Source organism: Montipora foliosa, unplaced genomic scaffold, assembly GCF_036669935.1.
Source record: "Montipora foliosa isolate CH-2021 unplaced genomic scaffold, ASM3666993v2 scaffold_437, whole genome shotgun sequence".
Lineage (NCBI taxonomy): Eukaryota > Metazoa > Cnidaria > Anthozoa > Scleractinia > Acroporidae > Montipora > Montipora foliosa.
The window spans coordinates 107,501-130,000 of NW_027179742.1; the positions used below are offsets into that span (position 1 = coordinate 107,501).

The 22,500-nt window shown below is 34.3% G+C and overlaps 2 protein-coding genes across 2 annotated transcripts; both read left to right on the forward strand.

Annotated features, from left to right (window-relative positions):
• The first annotated feature begins 11,409 nt into the window (after positions 1–11,409).
• On the forward strand, positions 11,410–11,895 carry LOC137988988 (uncharacterized). Its single transcript, XM_068834916.1, has one exon. It carries the CDS (start codon positions 11,410–11,412, stop codon positions 11,893–11,895), a length of 486 nt encoding a protein of 161 aa, XP_068691017.1.
• Positions 11,896–14,105: 2,210 nt separating this feature from the next.
• On the forward strand, positions 14,106–16,652 carry LOC137988989 (uncharacterized). Its single transcript, XM_068834917.1, has one exon. The coding sequence runs from the start codon at positions 14,106–14,108 to the stop codon at positions 16,650–16,652; it is 2,547 nt and encodes an 848-aa protein (XP_068691018.1).
• Positions 16,653–22,500: the final 5,848 nt, after the last annotated feature.

Consider the following 22,500-nt stretch of genomic DNA (forward strand, 5'->3'; position numbering starts at 1 on the left):
TTTTGCTCTTGTGATGAAAGGGCTTCATCGTTTTCCCCATTTTTTAAGAATTGAAGGACACTTCGGATGAGTAGTGCAAAGACTTTGAGAACCAAACAGCTTTTGCTCTATCAGTTGATTCAGCATAGGACGTGAGAACTTTGCAGAGATCTTTCACCTTAGCTTTTGAATATCTTCTAGTGAGAATATGTCTTTATTTTTGTCTAAGAACCATTCCAGATTTCGAAATCACAACAAAAAGTCAACAAGCACACAAAATGTCCGCAGAACAGAAGTTTGAAAGTTTTGCCAGATCACCCTCAGTCTCGTCATCATGTTTGTGTGGTTGCTAATACAATGTGAAGCCAGAAGCTACAAAGAGGACTATTGTCTTGGCCCGAAGCATCCTTTGTTCCATTAGCAGATTATAGAATCAATCCATGCCTTTCCTACCCATAATTCGAGCTGGCAAATTCTCCAAAGCAAATTGAACTGAGGAAAGTCAGTAGTATAGGAGTTGGGGGTACCAGATCATTTTTTGATCTGTTACCAACCCAACTACATACTACTTTTCATATTATGGTTTCATATTTTTGATCTTATATTTTGGAAATCTATGTTTTTTAAAATAATATCTCATATAATAGTATATAATGAGTTGTAAAAATATTCACGATGAATTGATTGATATGGAAGAAATCATTTGTCCTTTTTGCAATAAAGAAATCGGAAAGCATACAATTAAAAAAGAGACATGTGTTAAACAAAATATACAAAACAATGATAAAATGAATGTATGTGTTACTTGCGGAACAGTTCATGGTTATACACCTCTTATAGATTATGTTGAATTTCATCAGAACAAACACAGATTCCATCGTAAATCAGTGTATCAAAGAAAATATCTTCGGATCTTTTAACCACTCTAGTTGTGTATTTTTCTGTAAAAGAATAAGCATAACCTCTACCTAATGAATAATGATCGTAAAACCTCCCAAAAGCATCATGAAGTATACTATGACTGTTTAATATATCAACCCAACTGAAGATCTTTTCAAATAACCATGTAAGACAGCTATTACCAGGCCCAAGAAGACCTATTTCCCCATCGTTTAGTTCAAGAACTTTGTTTAATGTAATTTCTCTTTCAAAATAAAAATAGTGTAAGCATTGATAAACAAGTGCTGATTTTAATATTTTGTCATCGATAAATGGATGTTTTTCTTTTGCATCATTAAAATTGTATTTTACATGTTTTAATAAGATATTGATATACATATATATTTACGTTATATTATATCTCTGCATCAAGACAGTATGATGGTCTAATATCGTTTTTTCGTCTAATATAAAATCTAAATATACACAGAAAAAAGCTATACTACCATCTAAGGGTGCTATGTCACTATTTGAATCCAAACCTCCAAAAATAGTTTTTGATGCACCAACGCGATTGTCAGCAGTGAAATCACCAATATGCTTTTTGTTCCAGTAAATCTTACTTTTTTCGGTTTTTGGTGAAGATTTGTTATCCCAATGTACACTAAGGCAATGCCATTTATCAAGTTCGCTTAAATCATTTTCGCTATAATCTCCTAGATTTAGAAAACTTTGTAGGCTACTTGCCGGGCCAACATAAACACATTGATATGTATTATCAGCCCCAGATACTACGAGATTTGATCCACTATGAGCTATAAATTTATCATACCCTCTGTTATCGTGACCAAAAAGACAATTATTCCAAAAACTCTGAGGTGAGCTCCTAGAAGTTAGTCGATAAACAATGAATACATTAACAGCATCGTTATTTAAATTAACTTGGCTGATCATTTTTTGTGTTTTATCGAATTTTAGAAAATATCGACCATTGTGTTTTTCAGCTTTTGTACATAAGGTGGGTCTTTTAGATGAATCGGTTTGTGTGGCATCACTTTCTTCATTACTTTTATCAAATATTGTTTCTACTTTTCTGCTTGCATCCATCTTTTCATTCTGATTATCAGCTCTGTCGATTTGATAAACACAATTAGCATACATTCTTAGATATTCACTAACCCACAGATCTAGAAAGGAATCACGTACGATATCACCGACTTGTGATTTGATTACAACGCGAGAGTCGTTAGTACCAGCTTTTGCAATGATATTTTTATCAGTTTCAATGTGTCCATCATCATTTATTAAAAGTGGGTCTTCATGTAATTCGTAAGTGTCATTGTAATATTCTACTGAATATTCGATTTTATTTCCATCTTCATCAAGAACGAAGTTTCCATCGGATTTTTTTATATGGAAAGCCATATATTAATCAGTTACCCATTTTTAAAGATAATATGGCAAAATTTTTTGGTATATCACTGTAGTATCTATTAATTGTAATTTTGGCTGTATTTGAAGCCAATGGAAATTTGAATTGATAAATATCAGAATTTACATGAAGTGAGTGATTTAGATTCGGTTCTAATCCTAAAGCTGCGGTAATAGTGATATTCTGAATGTGGCCTTTTTCCAAAAGTTTTGACAATAGTAAACTTAATGTTCCAGCCCTACCAAGTGGTACCGTGAAATAAAAAATACACAAACTGGTACTGGTGCCAGTGTAACCTATGACATAAGACGGAAGAGCGCTTTGGTTTAAATATTTTTTTTGTCGCAGGCTCGTAATCAGTTGAGGGAGCTGATAGACCGAAAATTTTATTACCGTTCATATTCATTGTCACATGCAATTGTAATTGATTATTTGAAATCTCATACGCTTTTTCATAATCGTATATAGTCATGTCAAGATCGCTTTTAGCTTCACCTTTTGTACCATATATCAAAACAAAAACGGGAAGCAGAATTGGACTGTCATTGTCGTAAAATTACCTTTGAAATTCACATACAATCGTCTTTGAATCGATGAAGAAGTACCGTCTGGAGACAAGTTCAGAATCGTTTTAAGATATTTGTATTCCGAATTTACTTTTATTGTCGTACCTGAATCGATATTAATATTCAGAGCTTCATAGCCAAGTATAGTCGAACCAAATTCATAATCATAAAAAGGAGATTTTTGAAAATATGTTTCAACACACACTGTATATTTATCACTGAAATCATCACGTATCATTTTGAAAAGATTAAAATGGAAACGACCTTTATATTCACTGGATCCATCAGATGTTTTTTGAACCTTGAAGGAAAAAGCTTTTTTGTTGGTTTTATGAGGCATGTCATTGAAGGTGATTAAATTCACATCTTGAATACCTGCATCTTCTGTGAATTCTCCTACATTCATGGCATATTTTAAAACATTTTTACGGTTTTGATGTGTGCTTATATGACTTTCCAAAATTTTGTCATCTGTATATTTTTTGCTATTGGTGTCAGTGGTTGCAATAGCATCATTGACGTTTGACGTTTGACGTTTTTTATTTGTTGATTGTTCATATCCAGATTTGAAGTCATATTATTGCTTCCATCCAATCTTAAACATCTTGAAAATTGACTGTCAACATAGCTTTTTCGAGTAGCATCATACAAACTGCTTGGAGCCCCAAGATTGACGATCTTTTTTTGTGTCATGTCTAAATCATTTAAAATTGTATTACTACCGTCTCGTAAAACGACTTGATTTATATCTGGTTTTTTTCCAACCTCAAAATCTACATATGCTTTGTTGGTCACATCTCTATTACCAGTTGGTTGACCACAATTGATTATTTTATTCAGAGACATGGTTAAATTTGCAGACATATCTTGTGAACCATCTCGTAGAACAACTTGATCAACATTAGGTTTGGAAGCGAGCTCAGTATCAATGTATCCTTTATTTACAATATCAGTCGAATTTGAACCGTTACCAACACTGGTGATTTTATGGTTTCCTAAATTCAAATTACCACGCAAAGACACTGATCCATCTCTCTTCAAATAATTTGTAAGCTCTGATTTATCGGCCTTTTGAGACAACTGTGTTTTATCAGCTTAAAAATTCAAAGAGCTGTCAACGTAAAATTTACTAGAAGCATCTGAATGTAATATTGGATCTTTTACTCCTAAGATTCTTTCATTTTTCATATTTAGAGGATTTTGGGCTTCTATATTACCACTATTTGTATTAAGATCAAAATAGAAGGCTTCAAATTGGAGATGTGTGAGCGCATCCGCTGTATTATGTCTACCTGCTGCAACGTTCTCAATCCTTCTTTTATCCATATCAAGAGCTCCAGACATAGCAACACTTCCATCCCGTTTTAAATAATCAGTTAAATCAAGTGATTGGCTAGATGAACTACCACTATTTGCTTTAATATGATCATATATCTGTTTTTTGGTTAAAACATCATTGTCATCTGTTCCAGGTTTTAAATTAGTTAATTTTTTATTTTCAAGATCGTAATCACCATCAGATGTTTTTTTGAAGCCTTCACCAGGAGGTCCTGGAGGGCCCGGAATACCGGCTAGAGATCCATGTTCATCATGTTTTGATTTTTCGTTAAAAATGCCCATATATATTATATGTTTCCATAAAAATTCCTCTTGATCAGTTTTTTTAATTTGTCAACGTACAGAAATGAATATGGTTTTTTGGTTGCCTTTTTATACTGATCTTTTGACACATTAAGTTCCCTTGAAATCAGGCTTCTTTTATTGGTGCTTGGAAATTCGTAGACAACATAATGGCTGCAATTAAGGCGTATGTCTTTTGGAGTCCTGTAAAAACTCTGACTAAGGTATATCACAGAACAATTCTTATGTCTTCCTTGAATGAAATAGTCAATCAATGGTTTCTGATTTTTGTCACATATGAAATCGTCAAATATTACTATTTTCTGAGAGTCGCTATCTAGGCTATCAACAGGTTTTATTTCATCATTATTGTAATGTATAATGTCATAACCAACCTGGCTGCTTATATCATTCATTGCTTCGATCATATGTTTGTATTTTTCTTGCTCAAGGTTTTTACCATACAGATAAATCTCATCGTAATAAACCAATGGTTTCATGAGCATGTGATATAGCAGATTAGTTTTTCCTCCATCAGATGGAGAAGCCAAAAAGCATTCTGAATGGTTTATCTGGCATGTATTTATAAAGTTGTTTGAATTGAGTGTTTTCATCTTCTTTGAAATCATAATTTGGTATTTCCATATATAATATGTTAGATAAGTTGAGATAAGTTGAGATAAGTTATGTAGTTAATATATATACATGGACGTAAAACAGTTTGAAAAACTTAGCAATTTAAAGATTACAGCAGGAAATAAAACCAGAGATGTGAGAAACACATTCAAAAAGTTTAAGCAAGAAAAACAAGATGCTTATGAGGGAGTATCAGAACAGTTAAAACCATTAATTGACACTCAAGAAAGTGTAAAAAAAAGTATTGATGAAAAGCAAGATAAACTAATCAAACAGCTTGAAAAAAATCAAAAGGCAATCACAAGTGGTTTGGAAAATGTTTTTATATATAATCAATTACCTGAGAAAATAGAACAAAAAACAACATTACCAATTGATTATAAACCCTCAATGATGGCTGAAATACATAAATACAAATCAGATATGGACAAAGGATTTAATGTTGATGATATTAAAACACTTACGAAATACAATTTCATTCCTCCATCCGAAGTTTTGAAGGGTATCAGAAACAACACAATTGATTTTGACGATTATGACAAAGATGTAGGCAATATTACAAAAAAACTTGGATCTGAAAAGGGTAGGCTATGTAAAAACAAAAAGCTGAAAGAACAAAACGCAGATCAAATTGATAATTTGATGAAAGAAATCAAAATTTTACAAAGATATAAGAACAGAATTAATTTGATCCCAGAAGGCTTAAAGACTGTTGGTGAAGGATTATACACACAAAAGAAAAGAAATGCTTACAAAGTAAACCCTAAGAATGGTCAATATGGTGGTTTGATAATTGATGTGCCAAAAGTATTTGGTCAATTAAAAATGGTTGCTCATAAAGTTGACCAAAAAGTATATGATAAACAAGCTGATTTTGACACAATTGATTTATTCACAAAGAGATTCAATAGCAGAAAGAACTATTCACCGTTGTCTAGAGAAATATTCAATGACATAAACACTTTATCTGAGATTCCAATCCATCGGACTAGTAATAAATTCAAGAGATTGGGTTCCGGTGTGGTTTTTTTATAATAATCCTGAAGATCTGTTGTCAAGACTTGAACTGTTAGGTGGATCTATTCTAGCTGGTAATAATGGAGTTAAAAATGAGTTCACACAGGTAGCTCGTGCATTAAACAAAATTGGTGTCGTAAGCAATGATCAACTTAATAATTTATTGACAGAATATGTAATCTAAATATATATATGGAGGAACTAAGATCGACTTATGTTTCATCTGTTGACAGAGAAAAAGTCGGAAGAAGCAAATCCCACGATTTTAAAATCAAATTACGGTCAACACTCAGTCTTGATCAAAACATGAAGCATGAAATTGCAGTTGACACAGTGATGATGACATACTCTTGGCATAACATTTCAGACAAGTATAAAAATAACCAAATAAAATACTCTGCGGATAATGGAAACACTTGGTATACAATAACTTTTCCAAATGGTTTGTACAGTTACAGCGACATCAATGCATTCATACACAGTTACATGGGTGAACAAGGACACAAGACAGGTGACAAGTATCATATCAATTTGTCTTTTTTTCTGTCAACGTATAAAGTTCTGATTCAAATTGACAACAATTATAAACTTGATTTGAGAAATAGCAATTTTGGTGTTCTTATCGGTTTCGACGAGAAAATTGTAGACAAAACAGAATATGGATCCAGATTACCCAATATAACGAATTCAGTTGACAAAATCAACATTCATTGTAATGTCATTTCAAATTCCATTGTAAGTGGAAGCGATGACAATCTTCTTTGCGTCATTCCAACAAACAAGCTCACCAAAAGTTACAGCTTTAAATTTGAACCAAAACGGCTTCTATTCAATGAAGTGAGTAAAACGAATATCGACGAAATACGATTTTACATAACTGACAGTTTGTCACGTCCAATAGATCTGAACGGAATAGATTGGTTTATGACTTTAATCATGAAATCAACTAAAATTGTATAATGCAATATTATATGGACAGACGTTTTTTTAAGAGACGATACGACCCAGAAATGGGTATGTATGTTAAAAAACACATTTATGGTGAAGGTTTTAGTGATGTTTTGAAAAAGGTTGGTAGTAAGGTTTTCAATGAAACAGTAAAGCAAGGCATTAAAAAAGGAAGCGAAAAAGCAATCACCACAGCTGTTGAAAAAAACTGGTAATTATGCTGCTAATAAAGCTGGTGAAAAAATAGTTGAATTGTTGAGTAAGAAGAACAAAAGTACACCTGTAATGGTTGATACTAAAACAGAGTTTGATGAAAGAATCAATAAAATACTTTCAGGCGGCAGAATAAGAAAATAGTCAATTTTATATAATATTATATTATATGACATCTATTAGAAATCCAAAATATTTAGAACGCTATGAAGATGTACCTTTCGAACTAGAAACAGCTCTCGTTGCACCTGCAGGTGCTGCTTTGCAAAAGAAAGAAAATTATCGGTTTGCTGTCGATAACAGTGGAGAAGTAACTCCTTTTGACTGGTGTAATGCTAGAATATCAGTCGATTTTAAACTAGTACTAAGTGCAAATGGTGGAAACATTGCAGAAGATGATCGTAACGGTATTGTAAATGGAATTCATTCATTTATCAAACATATAGACGTTAAATTTAACAGAAGGAAAGTATATGACTGTTCAAATTGTAATCACGCTGTTAATATCAAAAATCTTCTCAATTGCAGCCCAGGTTATGCCTCAAGTACGGCGACAAATGAACTTTACTATCTTGATACAAGCAGACATGCCGATAACAGAGAATTCAACGTAGATAATGTCAATCACGACCATGTAACAGGGAGAAATGCGAATTTCAATAAAGGTTTTTCTATGAGAAAGTCTCATCTTGGAGCTTCTGCTACTGTCAATGCAGAGATGACTTTGAACAAATTGTCATATTTTGAAGCACTGCAATCACAACTTTTACCCAATGGTAAACTTGAAATAAATATGGACCTTGATTCAGACGACAACGTAGTTTGGCAAGCTGGAGCAGCTTGTAAAGTCATATTTTCCAAAATGCAACTGCTTGTTCCAAGGATGACTTTTAATTCTGTAGGACAAAGTTTCTATCTAGATCAATTTATCAAAAAACCATCTCAAAAATGGACCTATTTGAATGAGGAAATATACAAATCTAATTCTAGCAACCAGAGAACTGGTCATTTCAATATCAGTAACGGTGTAGAAAAACCGAGGCATGTCTTCGTTTTCACCATCATTGACGCAAAAATCGACGCCCAGAGAGAAAATCCATTTCTATATGACACTTTTTCAGTTTCAACCAACCCAAGAACTCTTATGAATTGTCACCTAGTCGTTGGAAATGGTAACGAATATCCGGAGATCAATTACCAACCATCAACAAATCCACCCAGGGTGTATAGAGATGTATTGAAATATGTACACAAAAACAACGAATATTCAGAAGGCACACTTTTGACAATAGAAAATTACAAAAAACTATTTCCATTCGTTTACTTCGATCTCACAAAACAGGAACTTGACATCCGAGACAGTACAACCAAACTGACTTTCAAATATGAGCTTTCTGGAACGACTGCTACAACCTACAGTATCTATGCTCTTGTGTTAAACGAGCAAGAAGCTGAGGTAATGAACAAAGACGGAAAACTGATGTTGCGTTAATTAACAAACAATACATTTCATGACAATCAATCAACAAAAAACAATAAACCAATACATTTAATGATTAATTTAATGTAAACAAATAATATATTTAATTAATGACGGAATATTTTCCTCATGGAGTAAATTTGAGTGAAGGTCAATTAAAAAAGCTTTCCAAAGCGTATGAAGATAATACAGCCATCACTCTAAGATTGTCAAAAGATGAATTAAATGGTCCAGATCAATTGATGCTTACCAAAAGACAGATCAAAAAATTAAAGAAGGCTATAAAAAACAACAATGGATGAGATATAAAAATCAGTAAAAATCAGATACGGAATGCTATAAGACATGGAGGTTCTCTCTGGAGTTCACTTGCTGGGTTATCTTCAAAAGTGTTACCAATGGTAATGCCATTAGCTAAAAAGGTCGCTACACCTCTTTTTTTGGGAGCTTTATCTGGTTTGGCTTCTCTAGGAGTAGATAAATTATTTGGAGGCGCAGTTTTTATACCTGGTTCAAAAGTAGGAGAATTGGTAAAATACAAAGATCATTTAACTACCAAACAAAAGAAAGACATTTTAGAGGCATTACGTTCTGGCTCAGATCTGACAATAAAACCTACTAAAATACTACTAAAGTCGGAAGCGGTCTAGGCACAATATTGGCTTCCATAGGAATACCCATGCTTTTAGACGCCTTGACTGGCAAAGGACTTCAAGTTGACAGTATGCCTCAAGGACCAATTTACATCCCAGGAATCACAGGTGGGATGACAAAAAATTATAGACCTCCACCATTTTTTGGAACATGGGAAAACCCAGTTGGTATGGGAGTTTCAAAAAAAAAGACCAAGACGAAAAAGGGCACAGGTTTGATTCTAGGAAAAAACAGTCCATTTCGAAACATACCAATTCTAGGGGACATACTGTAATGAAATTCATAGATAAACCGCTCAGTAATTTTGATCTGATGAATTGGGTGGAACAACTAGGTATAAAACATTTCAGAAATATTTACAGCAGACACATTTTACCGGACAAAATAAATCACAAAGAGACAGGTATAATCAATTTGGATTCTCGAATAGGTCCTGGTACGCATTGGGTATGTTATCGCAATGTCGATGATCATTCGTGTGAATACTTTGATAGTTTTGGTTTGATGATGCCAAATGAAGTACAATCATATCTAGAAACCAGTGGTGAAAAATTAGTTTATTCTTCTGACGAAATACAAGAAAGAGATTCCGTTTTATGTGGTTATTGGTGTTTATACTATTTGTTAGAAAGACAAAGAGGTAGATCAATCCTTGGAGTCATTCATAATTCCAAATTTAGTCCAACAGACAAATCAGTGAACCATGAATTTATAATCAGTTATTTCAAAAATATATAACGTATGAATATACATGAAATCTTATTGTGTAAAACAAAAGAAAGTAACTGAATGTGTTGAACCTTCAGGTTACAAAACAACTAAAAATGGTAGACTGATGTTTTATTGTACATGCTTAGAATGCGGAATAAAGAAGACCAAATTTGTTAAATCAGATTCAAAAATAATGGGAAACGGGTTAGCCTGCTCCAAGAAGCGGGCTTTTTAGATATTGGAAACAGTCATAGCTTAGGTGAAATGGCTTTGAAAGCTGGTTTAAAAGGTGCATTCAATCTTGTTAAAATTGGAGCTTTAAAGGCGATTAAATCAGATTTCGCTAAACAAAAATTACAAGGTGTGGCTAACAAATATCTTGATCAAGCTTTGGACAGTTTCACATCAGATTTGTCCAAAAAACTAGATCCATTACACGGTGGGGCTATTGATATTCATAAAGCAATAGGTAAGCTACCAAAACCAAAAGGTGGATGGACACTTCCAGGTCATAGATACACTGGACCTTACAATGATTTGGAAAATCAACTGAAGTATGACCCAAAAACAGGTCAAATATTGGAAATATATGATATGCTGACTGGAAGAACTGATGCTATAGCAATGCAGCACGATGTTGATTATTCAGTATGCAAGGATGACAGGAAATGTAAAAACAAAGCAGACCAAAAAATGGTTAAAGCTTTGGATAATGTACCATACAATGAAAGACAATGGGGGCATTGGTTGGCCAGAAATGTAATCAATACGAAGCAGAAACTAGGTCTCGGAGTTCCAAAAAACGGAAAAAGCCGTCGGGTGAAAAAAACTGGCAAGAAAAATTAGCAGATGAGTTACATGCACCCATAAAACGTAATTTTACTCGGCGGCATGTAATAAATCATATTGATGAGATATGGGCAAGTGATCTAGTTGTAATGCAACAATTTAGTAAATGGAATAAGGGTTACCAATATCTTCTGATGGTTATTGATGTTTTCAGTAAATTCGGTTGGATCGTACCATTGAAGGATAAGAAAGGTGAATCTGTCACTGAAGCGTTCAAATCAATATTTAATGAAGGTAGAAAACCACAATATCTATGGGTTGATAAGGGAAAGGAGGTCTATAACAAACACTTGAAAGACTTGCTGGAGAAAAATAGGATACATATGTACTCCACTGAAAATGAGGAAAAATCCTCAGTGGTTGAAAGGTGGAATAGAACAATTAAATCCAAAATGTGGAAACAGTTCACAGTTCAAGGTAATACAATGTATCTCGATATGCTGCCCAAACTAGTGAAACAGTACAACAACACAAAACATTCAAGCATAAAGATGACACCTACTGAAGCCAGTAAAAAGAGCAATGAAGGAACTGTTTACTTCAATTTATATGGTGATATAGAAACATTAAAACAGAAACCTGAATTTAAAATAGGTGATAAGGTCCGAATATCTAAGTATAAAAGGAATGTGTTTGACAAGGGTTATACACCAAATTGGACCAAAGAAGTGTTCATAGTTGATAAAATCCAATACACTAATCCAATCACTTGCAAACTAAAGGATCTCAATAATGAAGAAATACAAGGTAGTTTTTATGAACCTGAATTATTGAAAGCCAGACAGGATGTTTTTCGTATTGACAAAGTCATTAGAAGAGACTATAAGAAGAAACAAGCTCTGGTAAAATGGAAGGGATACAGTAATGATTTTAATAGCTGGATACCATTAAAAGACATTGAAAATATATAAAATATTTAAACATATATGTTTATAGTATATTAACCCAGTTCTACGGTATATACTGTTTATTCGCTATTCATAGCCAAAAATATAATTTGTTTCTGGCTATATTTAAACGCATTTTTGAAAACACGTAAAAAAATATCCATAGGTATACTATTATAAATGGAAAATGAAAATATAATGAGAAAAAGAGGAAGGCCTCGATTTTATACCAAAAAGAAGAAAGAATAAAAAACAAAACCAGCTACATGCTAAATAAACCTTGGCATTGTGACATATGCAAAACCAGAAGAAATTATACTCTCGCTGGCAAAAGTTGCCACATTAAAACCCAAAAGCATAAAAACAATGTCTTGAAATCAGTATAACAGGATAAAATACGCTAAATATATATAGTTCAAACGATTCATAATTTTGCATCCTTTGAAAGCATCTTTAAATTCGGCTTAAAGAAATAATAACTATAGATTATATATAAATGTCTAATAATATCTCACATAATAATATGAACAAGAGATATCTCAAAAAGCTTAGTAAATCAGAACTGATCAAATTGCTATTAAAGCAAGAAAAAAAGAAACCAGTGCCAACACCAAGGACTAAAAAACCAATTATACCAATCCCTAAACCTCGTAAGAGTGTAAATCAAATGGTTCAAGATTATGAAAAAAATATAATTCTTCCACCATTGGAATTTCGTGATGATTATAAAGAAGTTCCATTACCAAGGACTAAAAGACCCATTCCATTACCAAGGACTAAAATAGAGGAAACAGATAAAGCTCTTAAAGGGTTTACAAAGTCTTATGAAATTGATATCAAAAATGACAAAGACCCACTTATGCAACTGCAAAACACGAGAAACCTTATTGAAAACATATTAATATCAATGAAAGGACTACAATTTGTTGAAACTCTTAAGGTAACATTTACAAAAATTTTAGATGGAGAAACAGTGTATAAGACTGCATATTTCAACAGTGTAGCTCAAACAATAACAAATAAAACACAAATTGAACTAGCTTTGTCTTTATCGAAACAAGTAATATCAAACAATACAGCTGTATGGATGTCTGAGGGATCTGGTTGGACTGTTAAATCTATCGATAACCATTATCTTAATGTAGTAAAATATAAACCAATGAAAGGATCTTCTTATATAAAACTACCTACAGAACTCAGAAACAGTTTGAAGGGATTGATTAATTTGAAAAATGAAGACAATCAATGCTTTAGATGGTGTCACATCAGACATTTAAATCCCCAAGATAAATACCCACATAGAATTAAAAAAGTTGACAAGCGATTCATTGAAAATTTGGATTATTTAGGAATTGAATTTCCAGTCAATATCAAATAGTACAACAAAATAGAAAAGCAGAATGAAATAAACATCAATGTTTTTGGTTATGAAGATAAACAACCATATCCAATTTATGTTTCAAAACAAAAATATGAAGATCGTATGAATCTTCTTCTTCAAGTGAAGCTATGATCTTCGCAGTTATGAGCCCAATTTTTGCAATTGCGTAGAGAAGCCTGAAAATTTCAGGACTTCAACAGGGTTTGAACCCGTGACCTCGCGATTCCAGTGCGACGCTCTAACCAACTGAGCTATGAAGCCACTGACGTTGGGAGCTGGTCATTTGTGGGTTCTAATGGTCCCGTGAGGAATGAATCAATGATGAAATGGTATATGAAATGAATCATATATGAACTGCGGAAATGAAATCAAGTGAAGCTATGATCTTCGCAGTTATGAGCCCAATTTTTGCAATTGCGTAGAGAAGCCTGAAAATTTCAGGACTTCAACGGGGTTTGAACCCGTGACCTCGCGATTCCAGTGCGACGCTCTAACCAACTGAGCTATGAGCTATCAAACCCCGTTGAAGTCCTGAAATTTTCAGGCTTCTCTACGCAATTGCAAAAATTGGGCTCATAACTGCGAAGATCATAGCTTCACTTGATTTCATTTCCGCAGTTCATATATGATTCATTTCATATACCATTTCATCATTAATCTTCTTCTTATAACTGAAAATGAAAAAAAGCACTATGTGCTCATAAAAGATTTTGATTGGTTCATGTACAATCAAACAAAACACAAAGAGAAAAAACATTTCTGCATGTATTGTCTTCAATGCTTCAGCTCTGAAAGAGTATTGACTGATCATAAAGAAAACTGTATACAAGTGAATGGGACACAAGCGATTAAAATGCCAACAAAAAATGAAATTATATTAAAATTCAATAATTTCCATAAACAGTTAGCTGTTCCATTTGTAATTTATTCAGACTTTGAAGCCATAACAGAAAAGATATCCGGTTGTCAACCTAATAATGATAAATCATATACAGAAGCATATCAAAAGCATGTAGACTGTGGTTATGGATGTAAGGTCGTTTGTTGTTATGATGATAAATATAGCAAACCAGTACAAATTTACAAAGGTGAAAAAGCTGTTTACAAATTTATGGAAGCTATGCTGGATGAAGTCAAATATTGTAAGAAGGTTATAAAAAAATATTTCAATAAACCATTAAGAATGACTAAAGATGATGAAGAGAAATTTCAAAAAGCTGAAGAATGTCATATATGTGAGGAAGAATATAATGAAACTGATGTAAGAGAAAGAGATCACTGCCATATAACTGGTCAATACAGAGGATCCGCTCATCAAGATTGTAATCTTAACTTTCGAATAACTGACAAAATTCCAGTAATATTCCACAATCTTAGAGGATATGACAGCCATTTTATAATGCAAGAGATTGGTGAAATAGTCAAGAAGCATACATATACAAATAAGAAAGGTGAAAAGTGCCAAATGAATATCAATGCAATTCCTAATAACATGGAGAAATACATGGCTTCCATGCTTGGCAATCATCTGACCTTTATTGATAGTTTCCAATTCATGAGCTCAAGTTTAGAAAAACTAGTGAGTAATTTACCAAAAGAATCATTGAAATATACTTCTCAAAAATTCAAAGATAAAAAGCTTGATTTAATGAGCAAGAAGGGAGCCTATCCATATGACTTCATGGACAGTTTTGAAAAATTCAATGAAAAGCTACCATCAAAAGAAGACTTTTACAGCATCTTAAATGATGAACATATTACCGATAAAGATTATCAACATGCTCAGACTGTGTGGAATACATTCTCTCTTAAAAACATGGGTGAATATCATGACTTATACCTAAAATCAGATATTCTGTTGTTAGCTGATGTATTCGAAAACTTTCGACAGACCTGTCTGCAATACTACAAATTAGACCCATGTCATTATTTTACATCTCCTGGATTATCTTGGGACGCAATGTTAAAGATGACTGATATCAAATTGGAACTAATGACTGACATTGATATGTTTCAATTTATTGAAAAAGGAATGCGTGGTGGAATAAGTTACATTGCAAACCGGTATGGAAAAGCAAACAATAAATACATGAAAACATATGGTGAAAAGGCGCCCTCAAAGTTTATAATGTATCTTGATGCCGACAATCTGTATGGATGGGCAATGAGTCAATATTTACCAACCAGTGGTTTCAAATGGATGACAAAAAAACAGATAGATAATATAGACTTAGCCAAATATAAAGAAGACAGCAAGAAAGGTTTAATACTAGAAGTAGACCTAGCATATCCAAAAGAACTACATGATTTGCATAATGACTACCCACTAGCACCTGAAAAGGTGAAAGTAACTGAGAATATGCTATCAGAATATTGCAAAAACATTGCGAAGAAATATAAAATATCGACTGGTTTAGTTCATAAATTAATACCTACATTGAGCAATAAAGAAAAGTATGTTCTTCATTACAGAAACCTAAAATTGTACACTGATCTTGGATTAAAAATAACTAAAGTTCATCGAGTATTAGAATTTAATCAGTCACCATGGTTGAAAGAATATATTGATTTCAATACTGAGAAAAGAACTAATGCCAAAAATACTTTTGAGAAAGACTTCTTCAAGCTTATGAATAACAGTACATTTGGAAAAACAATGGAAAATATTAGAAAGCGAGTAGATGTTAGATTAGTAACTAATGAAAAGAAACTATTGAAAATGGCTGCTAAACCAACATATGTTAGCAATAAGATATTTAATGAAAATCTAGTGGCAGTGCATAAAATCAAAGAAACACTAACCCTAAACAGGCCGGCTTATGTGGGGATGTGTGTCTTGGATCTGAGCAAGACACTAATGTATGATTTTCATTATAATTACATGAAACAAAAATATGGTAGCAAAACAAAATTATTATTCACAGACACAGATAGCTTAACTTATGAAATTGAAACTAATGATGTGTATCAAGACTTTTGGAATAATAAAGACAAATTCGATAACAGTGATTATTCACAAGATTCACAATATTTTGACAGGACAAATAAAAAAGTAATCGGTAAATTCAAAGATGAGACAGCAGGCATGCCAATAACCGAATTCGTTGGATTAAGATCCAAAATGTATTCATACATAAAAGACAATGACAAAGGCGGAAAAACTGCGAAGGGAATCAAGAAAAATATAATTAAAAACAACATCACTAATGAAAATTACAAAAACGTGTTGTTTAATAACAAACAAATACATCATACAATGAAAACAATCAGAAGCAGCAACCATCAACTTGGAAGTTATGAAATCAACAAAGTATCACTCAGCTGTTTCGATGACAAAAGATATATATTAAAAAACGGAATTACAAGTTATGCATACGGACATTATGCAATAAACAACTAAAATAACATTTCTTTTAAAGGATTGAACTCAAAATGTCATAAGTAAATACACTCTTAAGATCTCTTCTTGTAGGGATCACTTGCTAATTTCTTCTCTGGACGATTTTTCTTTAAAGCCTCTTTCATTGTCTTAATATTAGTGATTTTCTTTATCCTGTCTTCTAATCGCCTCCGTGATTTCTCATAGTTCAAGACCCTCTTGTACTCCTCCAAGACTTTGATATAACGATCGACAGCATTATCCAAGACACTAATATCAGTGGATGCTAAATTATAAATTTGCCTTGTCATATTAAAACTGAATTCTTGATCGTTACCCATATGTGCTTCAATCATCAGTATAGAATCTTGAATCTTGTTACATGTAGACTCAAAGCGAGTAGTAAGTTCTTCTAATGAAGGCATCCTTTGTCTGTAGCAAAATGTCCAACCAAAATAAACCAGATTTTGAACCATTTGGTTATATTTTCAGTTTTGGTTAACCTATGGGTTAACTTTTAATTGGTTGAAAACCTCACATGACTATTAATGATGACTCATTTTCCTGGGGGAACCCCCTATTATATGACATCATCGACTTCCTGTGTTTCTGAAAAAGTCACGCAATGTGGTCATGCTTTAATACCCCCTATAGATATCAAATACTAACTTCATGTCAACATACCTCTGCAAATTAAATCTTTCAATAAACGCACTATTATATTTTAAAACATATAGATTTCCAAAATACGATATCAGTTTGTGAAACCTAAATACGAGATCAGTTTCTGGAATTGAAATACAAGATCAGTTCGCGGATTCCATATGATGGAAAGTAGTTAGAAGTTGCGTTTTGGTAACACATCAAAAAATGATCTGGTACCCCCAACTCCTATACTACTAAAGTCATCCCGCAGGGCCTGAATGCATAGTGAATTTCAGCCTGGTGGGACAGGCTGAAAACGTGTTTCAATTACATGACAGCTTTTCAGCCTGGGCTGAAATGTAAGCCTGGGCATGTATAGAGTCACAGAAAAATGAAAATGCTAACATGGACATGAAAATAGGTGCAACAGTTTTCTCGCCTCTCAATTTTTAACGTTTTGGGATGGTGACAGCCTACAAAGATCATGGAAATCAAATGGTACCTGTCTTTGGTCACATACCTGTAAAGGCGGCAAAATACGAGATACAAAAACCCTCAACTTGGCGTGCCACATTGTTGCGTTGCAAGTTTTGGATCGATGTTTCTCGTTTTTCACCTTTTGTGATTAACTTGTCGCGCAACAAAAACATTTGTTGCGAAAAGTAGAGCGACGGTCTACTTTGAGCAACAAATTTTGGCTTTGTTGCTCGTTTTTCATCAAAGTCACAACTTGTCACGCAACAAATTTACTGATGCTCGCATCTGATTGCTTAGTAGAAGTCACATGTCCACGTCAGAGCGTGTAGTGGGAGGAAAACAATCGTGGCGGAAAGTTCTCTGGCAAAATCTTTCCCCGAAAGCAATATTACTTCAACGCCCGAAGGGATGGATATTGTACTAGGCAAAACGCTTAACGATGAAACGAAGCTGGAGCTTATTGCAAAGTTGAAAGAATTCCCATGCCTTTGGGAGACGAGCAGCCCAGCTTATGAAATCGATAAAAAAACGAAAGAGAAAGCGATGGAGGAGTTAAGCGAAAATTTCAGTCTTGAGAAAGACAGCCTCCGTAGTTTTATACATGGACTAAGGTCAGGTTTAAACCGTGAATTAAAGAGGGAGGCAGAGGGCAAGATTGTCAAATGGAAATTTTTCCATGCACTCAAGTATATGAAGGAGGACATAGTCAAAACTACGAAGGTAGGTTGCGTTTCATACCATCCATTTATTACAACAATTAATTATCAAACAGATCAACCTTTGGTTTTATGTTCGACTATTCTTCGATCTAAACCTTTTTTTTCTGGCACAAGGGCGATAAAAAAAAATTGCAAATGCAATTAAAACGCTGTTGTAAAGCTTGTACATTTTAAATTGTGTTGCAGGACAAGGAGGAGAAAAAGTGGGTGCCTGAGGAGGTCGAGAAATTAATAGATTATTATAGATGTGTAAAATGTTGAGCCACGCCCCCACAAAAAGCCAAGATCAAATAAAGTCACACTTGCTAAAGAAATGGAATAAGCCAAGCTTGATTTATATAAGGAGGCAGTCAAGTGCTTACAGATGCCAGTCGCTCAAGTGCCCATTAGCCCTGCTTCTGCCTCAAATGATGATGAGATAACCTCCTTCTTAAAAAAAAAAAGATTAACAATTGTATTTTCTAGTTACCGTACATACAGCATTAGATTGGCTGTAAAAAAGTGTAAATAATTGGTACCGCGCACCGGTGGCTCAGTTGGTTGAGCACCGGGCTGTCATGCGGGAGGTCGTGAGTTCAACTCCGGCCGGACCAACACTCAGGGTCTTTAAATAACTGAGGAGAAAATGCTGCCTTTGTAATTACATCTGCAAATGGTTAGACTCTCTAGTCTTCTCAGATAAGGACGATAAGCCGGAGGTCCCGTCTCACAACCCTTCAATGTTCATAATCCTGTGGGACGTAAAAGAACCCGCACACTTGTCGTAAAGAGTAGGGCATGTAGTCCCCGGTGTTGTGGTCTGGTCTTTCTGGTCTGGATAAGGTAGGGTGGAGCACCTTGCATAGGACCTCGAGGCCTGTTCGTGCTCCTTCCCTCTGGGCAGGTTTGCCCAGTAAAAGAGACAAACCAGATGTCTCGTAAAACTAATTGCAAAGCTCATTATCAGACATGTTATATATTAACAATATATCATAAGAGGTGTCACATAATGTAAAGAGCATTCTTGAGAAATTAGCACTTGCTTGCTTTATTAATAAAGATGTTTCATTTAACAGTTATTATAATTATCTTGTCAATTGTTCACTTTGTCAATGCCACATTGTCTCCTTTGCCAGGATACAGCTCCCTCAAGGTTGAAGTACTCCAGGTATTCCTGTCTGATTTTTCTTGCCTCATAAGAGTAATTGTTGCTTCCAGAGGGGATGAAGTCTTCTCACTGTGGTTTGTTTTCTTCAGTTCTCGAGGGTGCTGGGATAACATTGCCTTCATCATCTTCCTCATCAGCTAAGCCCCTGGCTCTGAAAAATGTTATGGATGGTCATACAGGGAAATTACAACCATTCACAGCTGCATGCACACCAACAAATTTTCTCATTGACTAAAATGCAAAAAAAAAAAAAAGATGCACTGGGAAATGGGTCAGGACCTCACTCTGAAAGAATAGCTCCCATCCCCTAAAAAGTTTCTGTGTGCCCAAAGCTCCTTCAGCAGGCCTCCCTTTTCCAACAATTTCGTAAGGTCCTTAAAATTTCTTCCCTGTTGTCTTTGTTTCTGCGATCATTTCTTGATCCAAAAAAGATTCACCTCAAATAATTGTGTAGCACCAGAGCAGCTAAGACCAAGTTCTTCCCCATCTCTGGAGGGAGGAGAATGGAGGTACGAAAAAGCCACCATCTGATATTTACAAAATTAATAAAAATAGTGGAACTAAATCAATATTACACACTCAATCCAGCATAAATACAATCATTTGGGTTATTTTCAAGACAAAAGTGTACATAAAATCATTTGCAATGAACTGCACATAGTCATTTACATCAGGAGCCACAAAAACATGATATAACTAAAAATAATTATGCTATGAAAATTACATTACCTGCTTGCCAGGATACCAAAGCCATCCTCAGAAATCCTCCTCATGCATGAAAATCGGTAGTTAAGTATCCATTGCTCATCTGTTAAACTAGTCTGTGGGAATGGCTTCATAAGGAACGTGGTTAAGGAGAATGCATCGTTCCCGGTCAAAATGAAGGAAACCTTCCGCGACCTTCCAGGTAGAGGTTTGGGGCTTGGGAGGTTTAGTGGATTGGCCTCAGAACTCAAGGCAAGCTTTATGTCACAGCTCTTCCATATACTAGCATCACAAACCCGACCATTTGCCCCAACGTTAGCCCAGAGGCACTCATAGTTAGGGCCAAACACAGCCAGCAGTACGACACTGTTGTGACCTACATGGCAATATAGTTTGGGCTAATTATTATCCAACAGTACTTAATAAGATAAAGTATTTTTGGTTACAAAAGATTTTAAGAATTATCACTTTTTCCGCTTATGATTCTACGTCCTTAACATTTTTAAAGAAGTTTGGTATTTTTAACAAAAATGATCTTTTAACTGGTTCTTTCAGCTTTAGCTTTAACAATAACTCACTGCCACCATATTTTAAGGATTTTTGTACTCTTAATTCCAACATGCATAATTATTAGACAAGAAGTTCGAGGAATCTGCATAAAACGTTTAAGAGAACAAACTACAGCATCTACTCAATTTGGTTTTATCAACAGGATTGTCAGCTTTTGATCCTGTTATCACCCATGGATTTTCAATTGAACTTATAGAAGCAATTGTGAGTGACTGTGCACACTGTGCTACACTGGACTACCTCATGGCTTCGTTCCCACTGTTTTCTGAAGAGCATGCTTTTGTAGTTCTTGAAATTTTGCATGAAATCTTCCACGACATTCCCGGTATTGAAGAACTGATGCAAATAACAGCCTCTACCAGTTCCACATCTAGCCACGATTACAGGATAAATGTTGAAGAACTAGAAAAGCTTTAGGAATGTTGCCTACATGTATATAACCAATCAAAAGCTTGCAAATGGTATGCAAGAGCATTGTATCACTGAAATTAATTCATGTTTGCGTTTTTTGTACTATACCATAAAACCCCATGTCAAAGCCCTGGGCCTACACTGTATATAACTTTTTAAGGAACTTAAATGGGGGGTGGGGGGAGTGCTTATTTCGTGGGAGGTATATTCACAAAGTGGAAAAATTGTCTCCGAATGACAAGATAAAATGGGATTTTACATGGGATTTTGCAGTATGCTCTGATTAGTTAAGAGAAAGTTATTCCACATCCTCAGCCAATTATAAGTAATTCCCACTTAATCCAGTGGAAATAGATACAAGCAAAACTTAAGTAGAGGAGAGGCAGATGGTTGATAATAACATCTCTGAATATGGTAAATGATGCATAGTACTACTTCACAAGTACACAGCCAATCAATACTGAACATTCTCGCCTGAATGACTCCTGGATGTCCTTGTTTGGCAAGAGCTGAGATAATGGCAGGTCTTTTGGGTTGCACTGTGGATGTACTTTCCTCAAGTGTATTTCACCCGCTCTTCAGGTCCAGTGAATTGACTTGTTTCCATGTCTCTTTGTTTGTAAACGTGGTTTGATGCTCATATCAAAGTTGTCAGCCACAATTCTTAAAGTTAAAAAAAATTATCGCGGTTGCTTAAAATGAGTACAAAGAGGTTTATACATTCGTTTCATATAACTGGACTGTTTTGAAGTCTATGTTCTTTTAATTATTGCTTGGCTGGACTCATTTTTCTGGAAAATAGTCAATTATTTTTAACTGGCATAAAAATGTTATTTTCAATGTTACTAAGAAAAAACTGTTTTACACCACCACTAGTCTAGAACATTTGTCTACAAAGGAACTGAAGTAAGCTGAGTTTAAAATATGAACACAATGGAGACAGAAATAAAATCTAACGCTCAACCGCACAAAAACATATAGTTAAGCCTATTTAACTTGCTGCGTTCTTATTGCTTTTACACAATACGTTTGTGGGCCGATTTTGCAGCACAAAAAAAAAATTAGAAAATTGTTATACATGCAATTCAAATACACCTAAAATAGGTCCAGTTTGAAAACGCCCACTAATAAGGCGCTCAAATCATAGCTTGTAATTATAGCCTTGACTAATTCGAAATAATTCTCACCTGTACGT

What these genes read in the sequence shown, in the direction of transcription:
- LOC137988988 (XM_068834916.1), top strand. Translation starts at nt 11,410, where the DNA reads ATGTATCTCGATATGCTGCCCAAACTAGTGAAACAGTACAACAACACA.
- LOC137988989 (XM_068834917.1), top strand. Translation starts at nt 14,106, where the DNA reads ATGCCAACAAAAAATGAAATTATATTAAAATTCAATAATTTCCATAAA.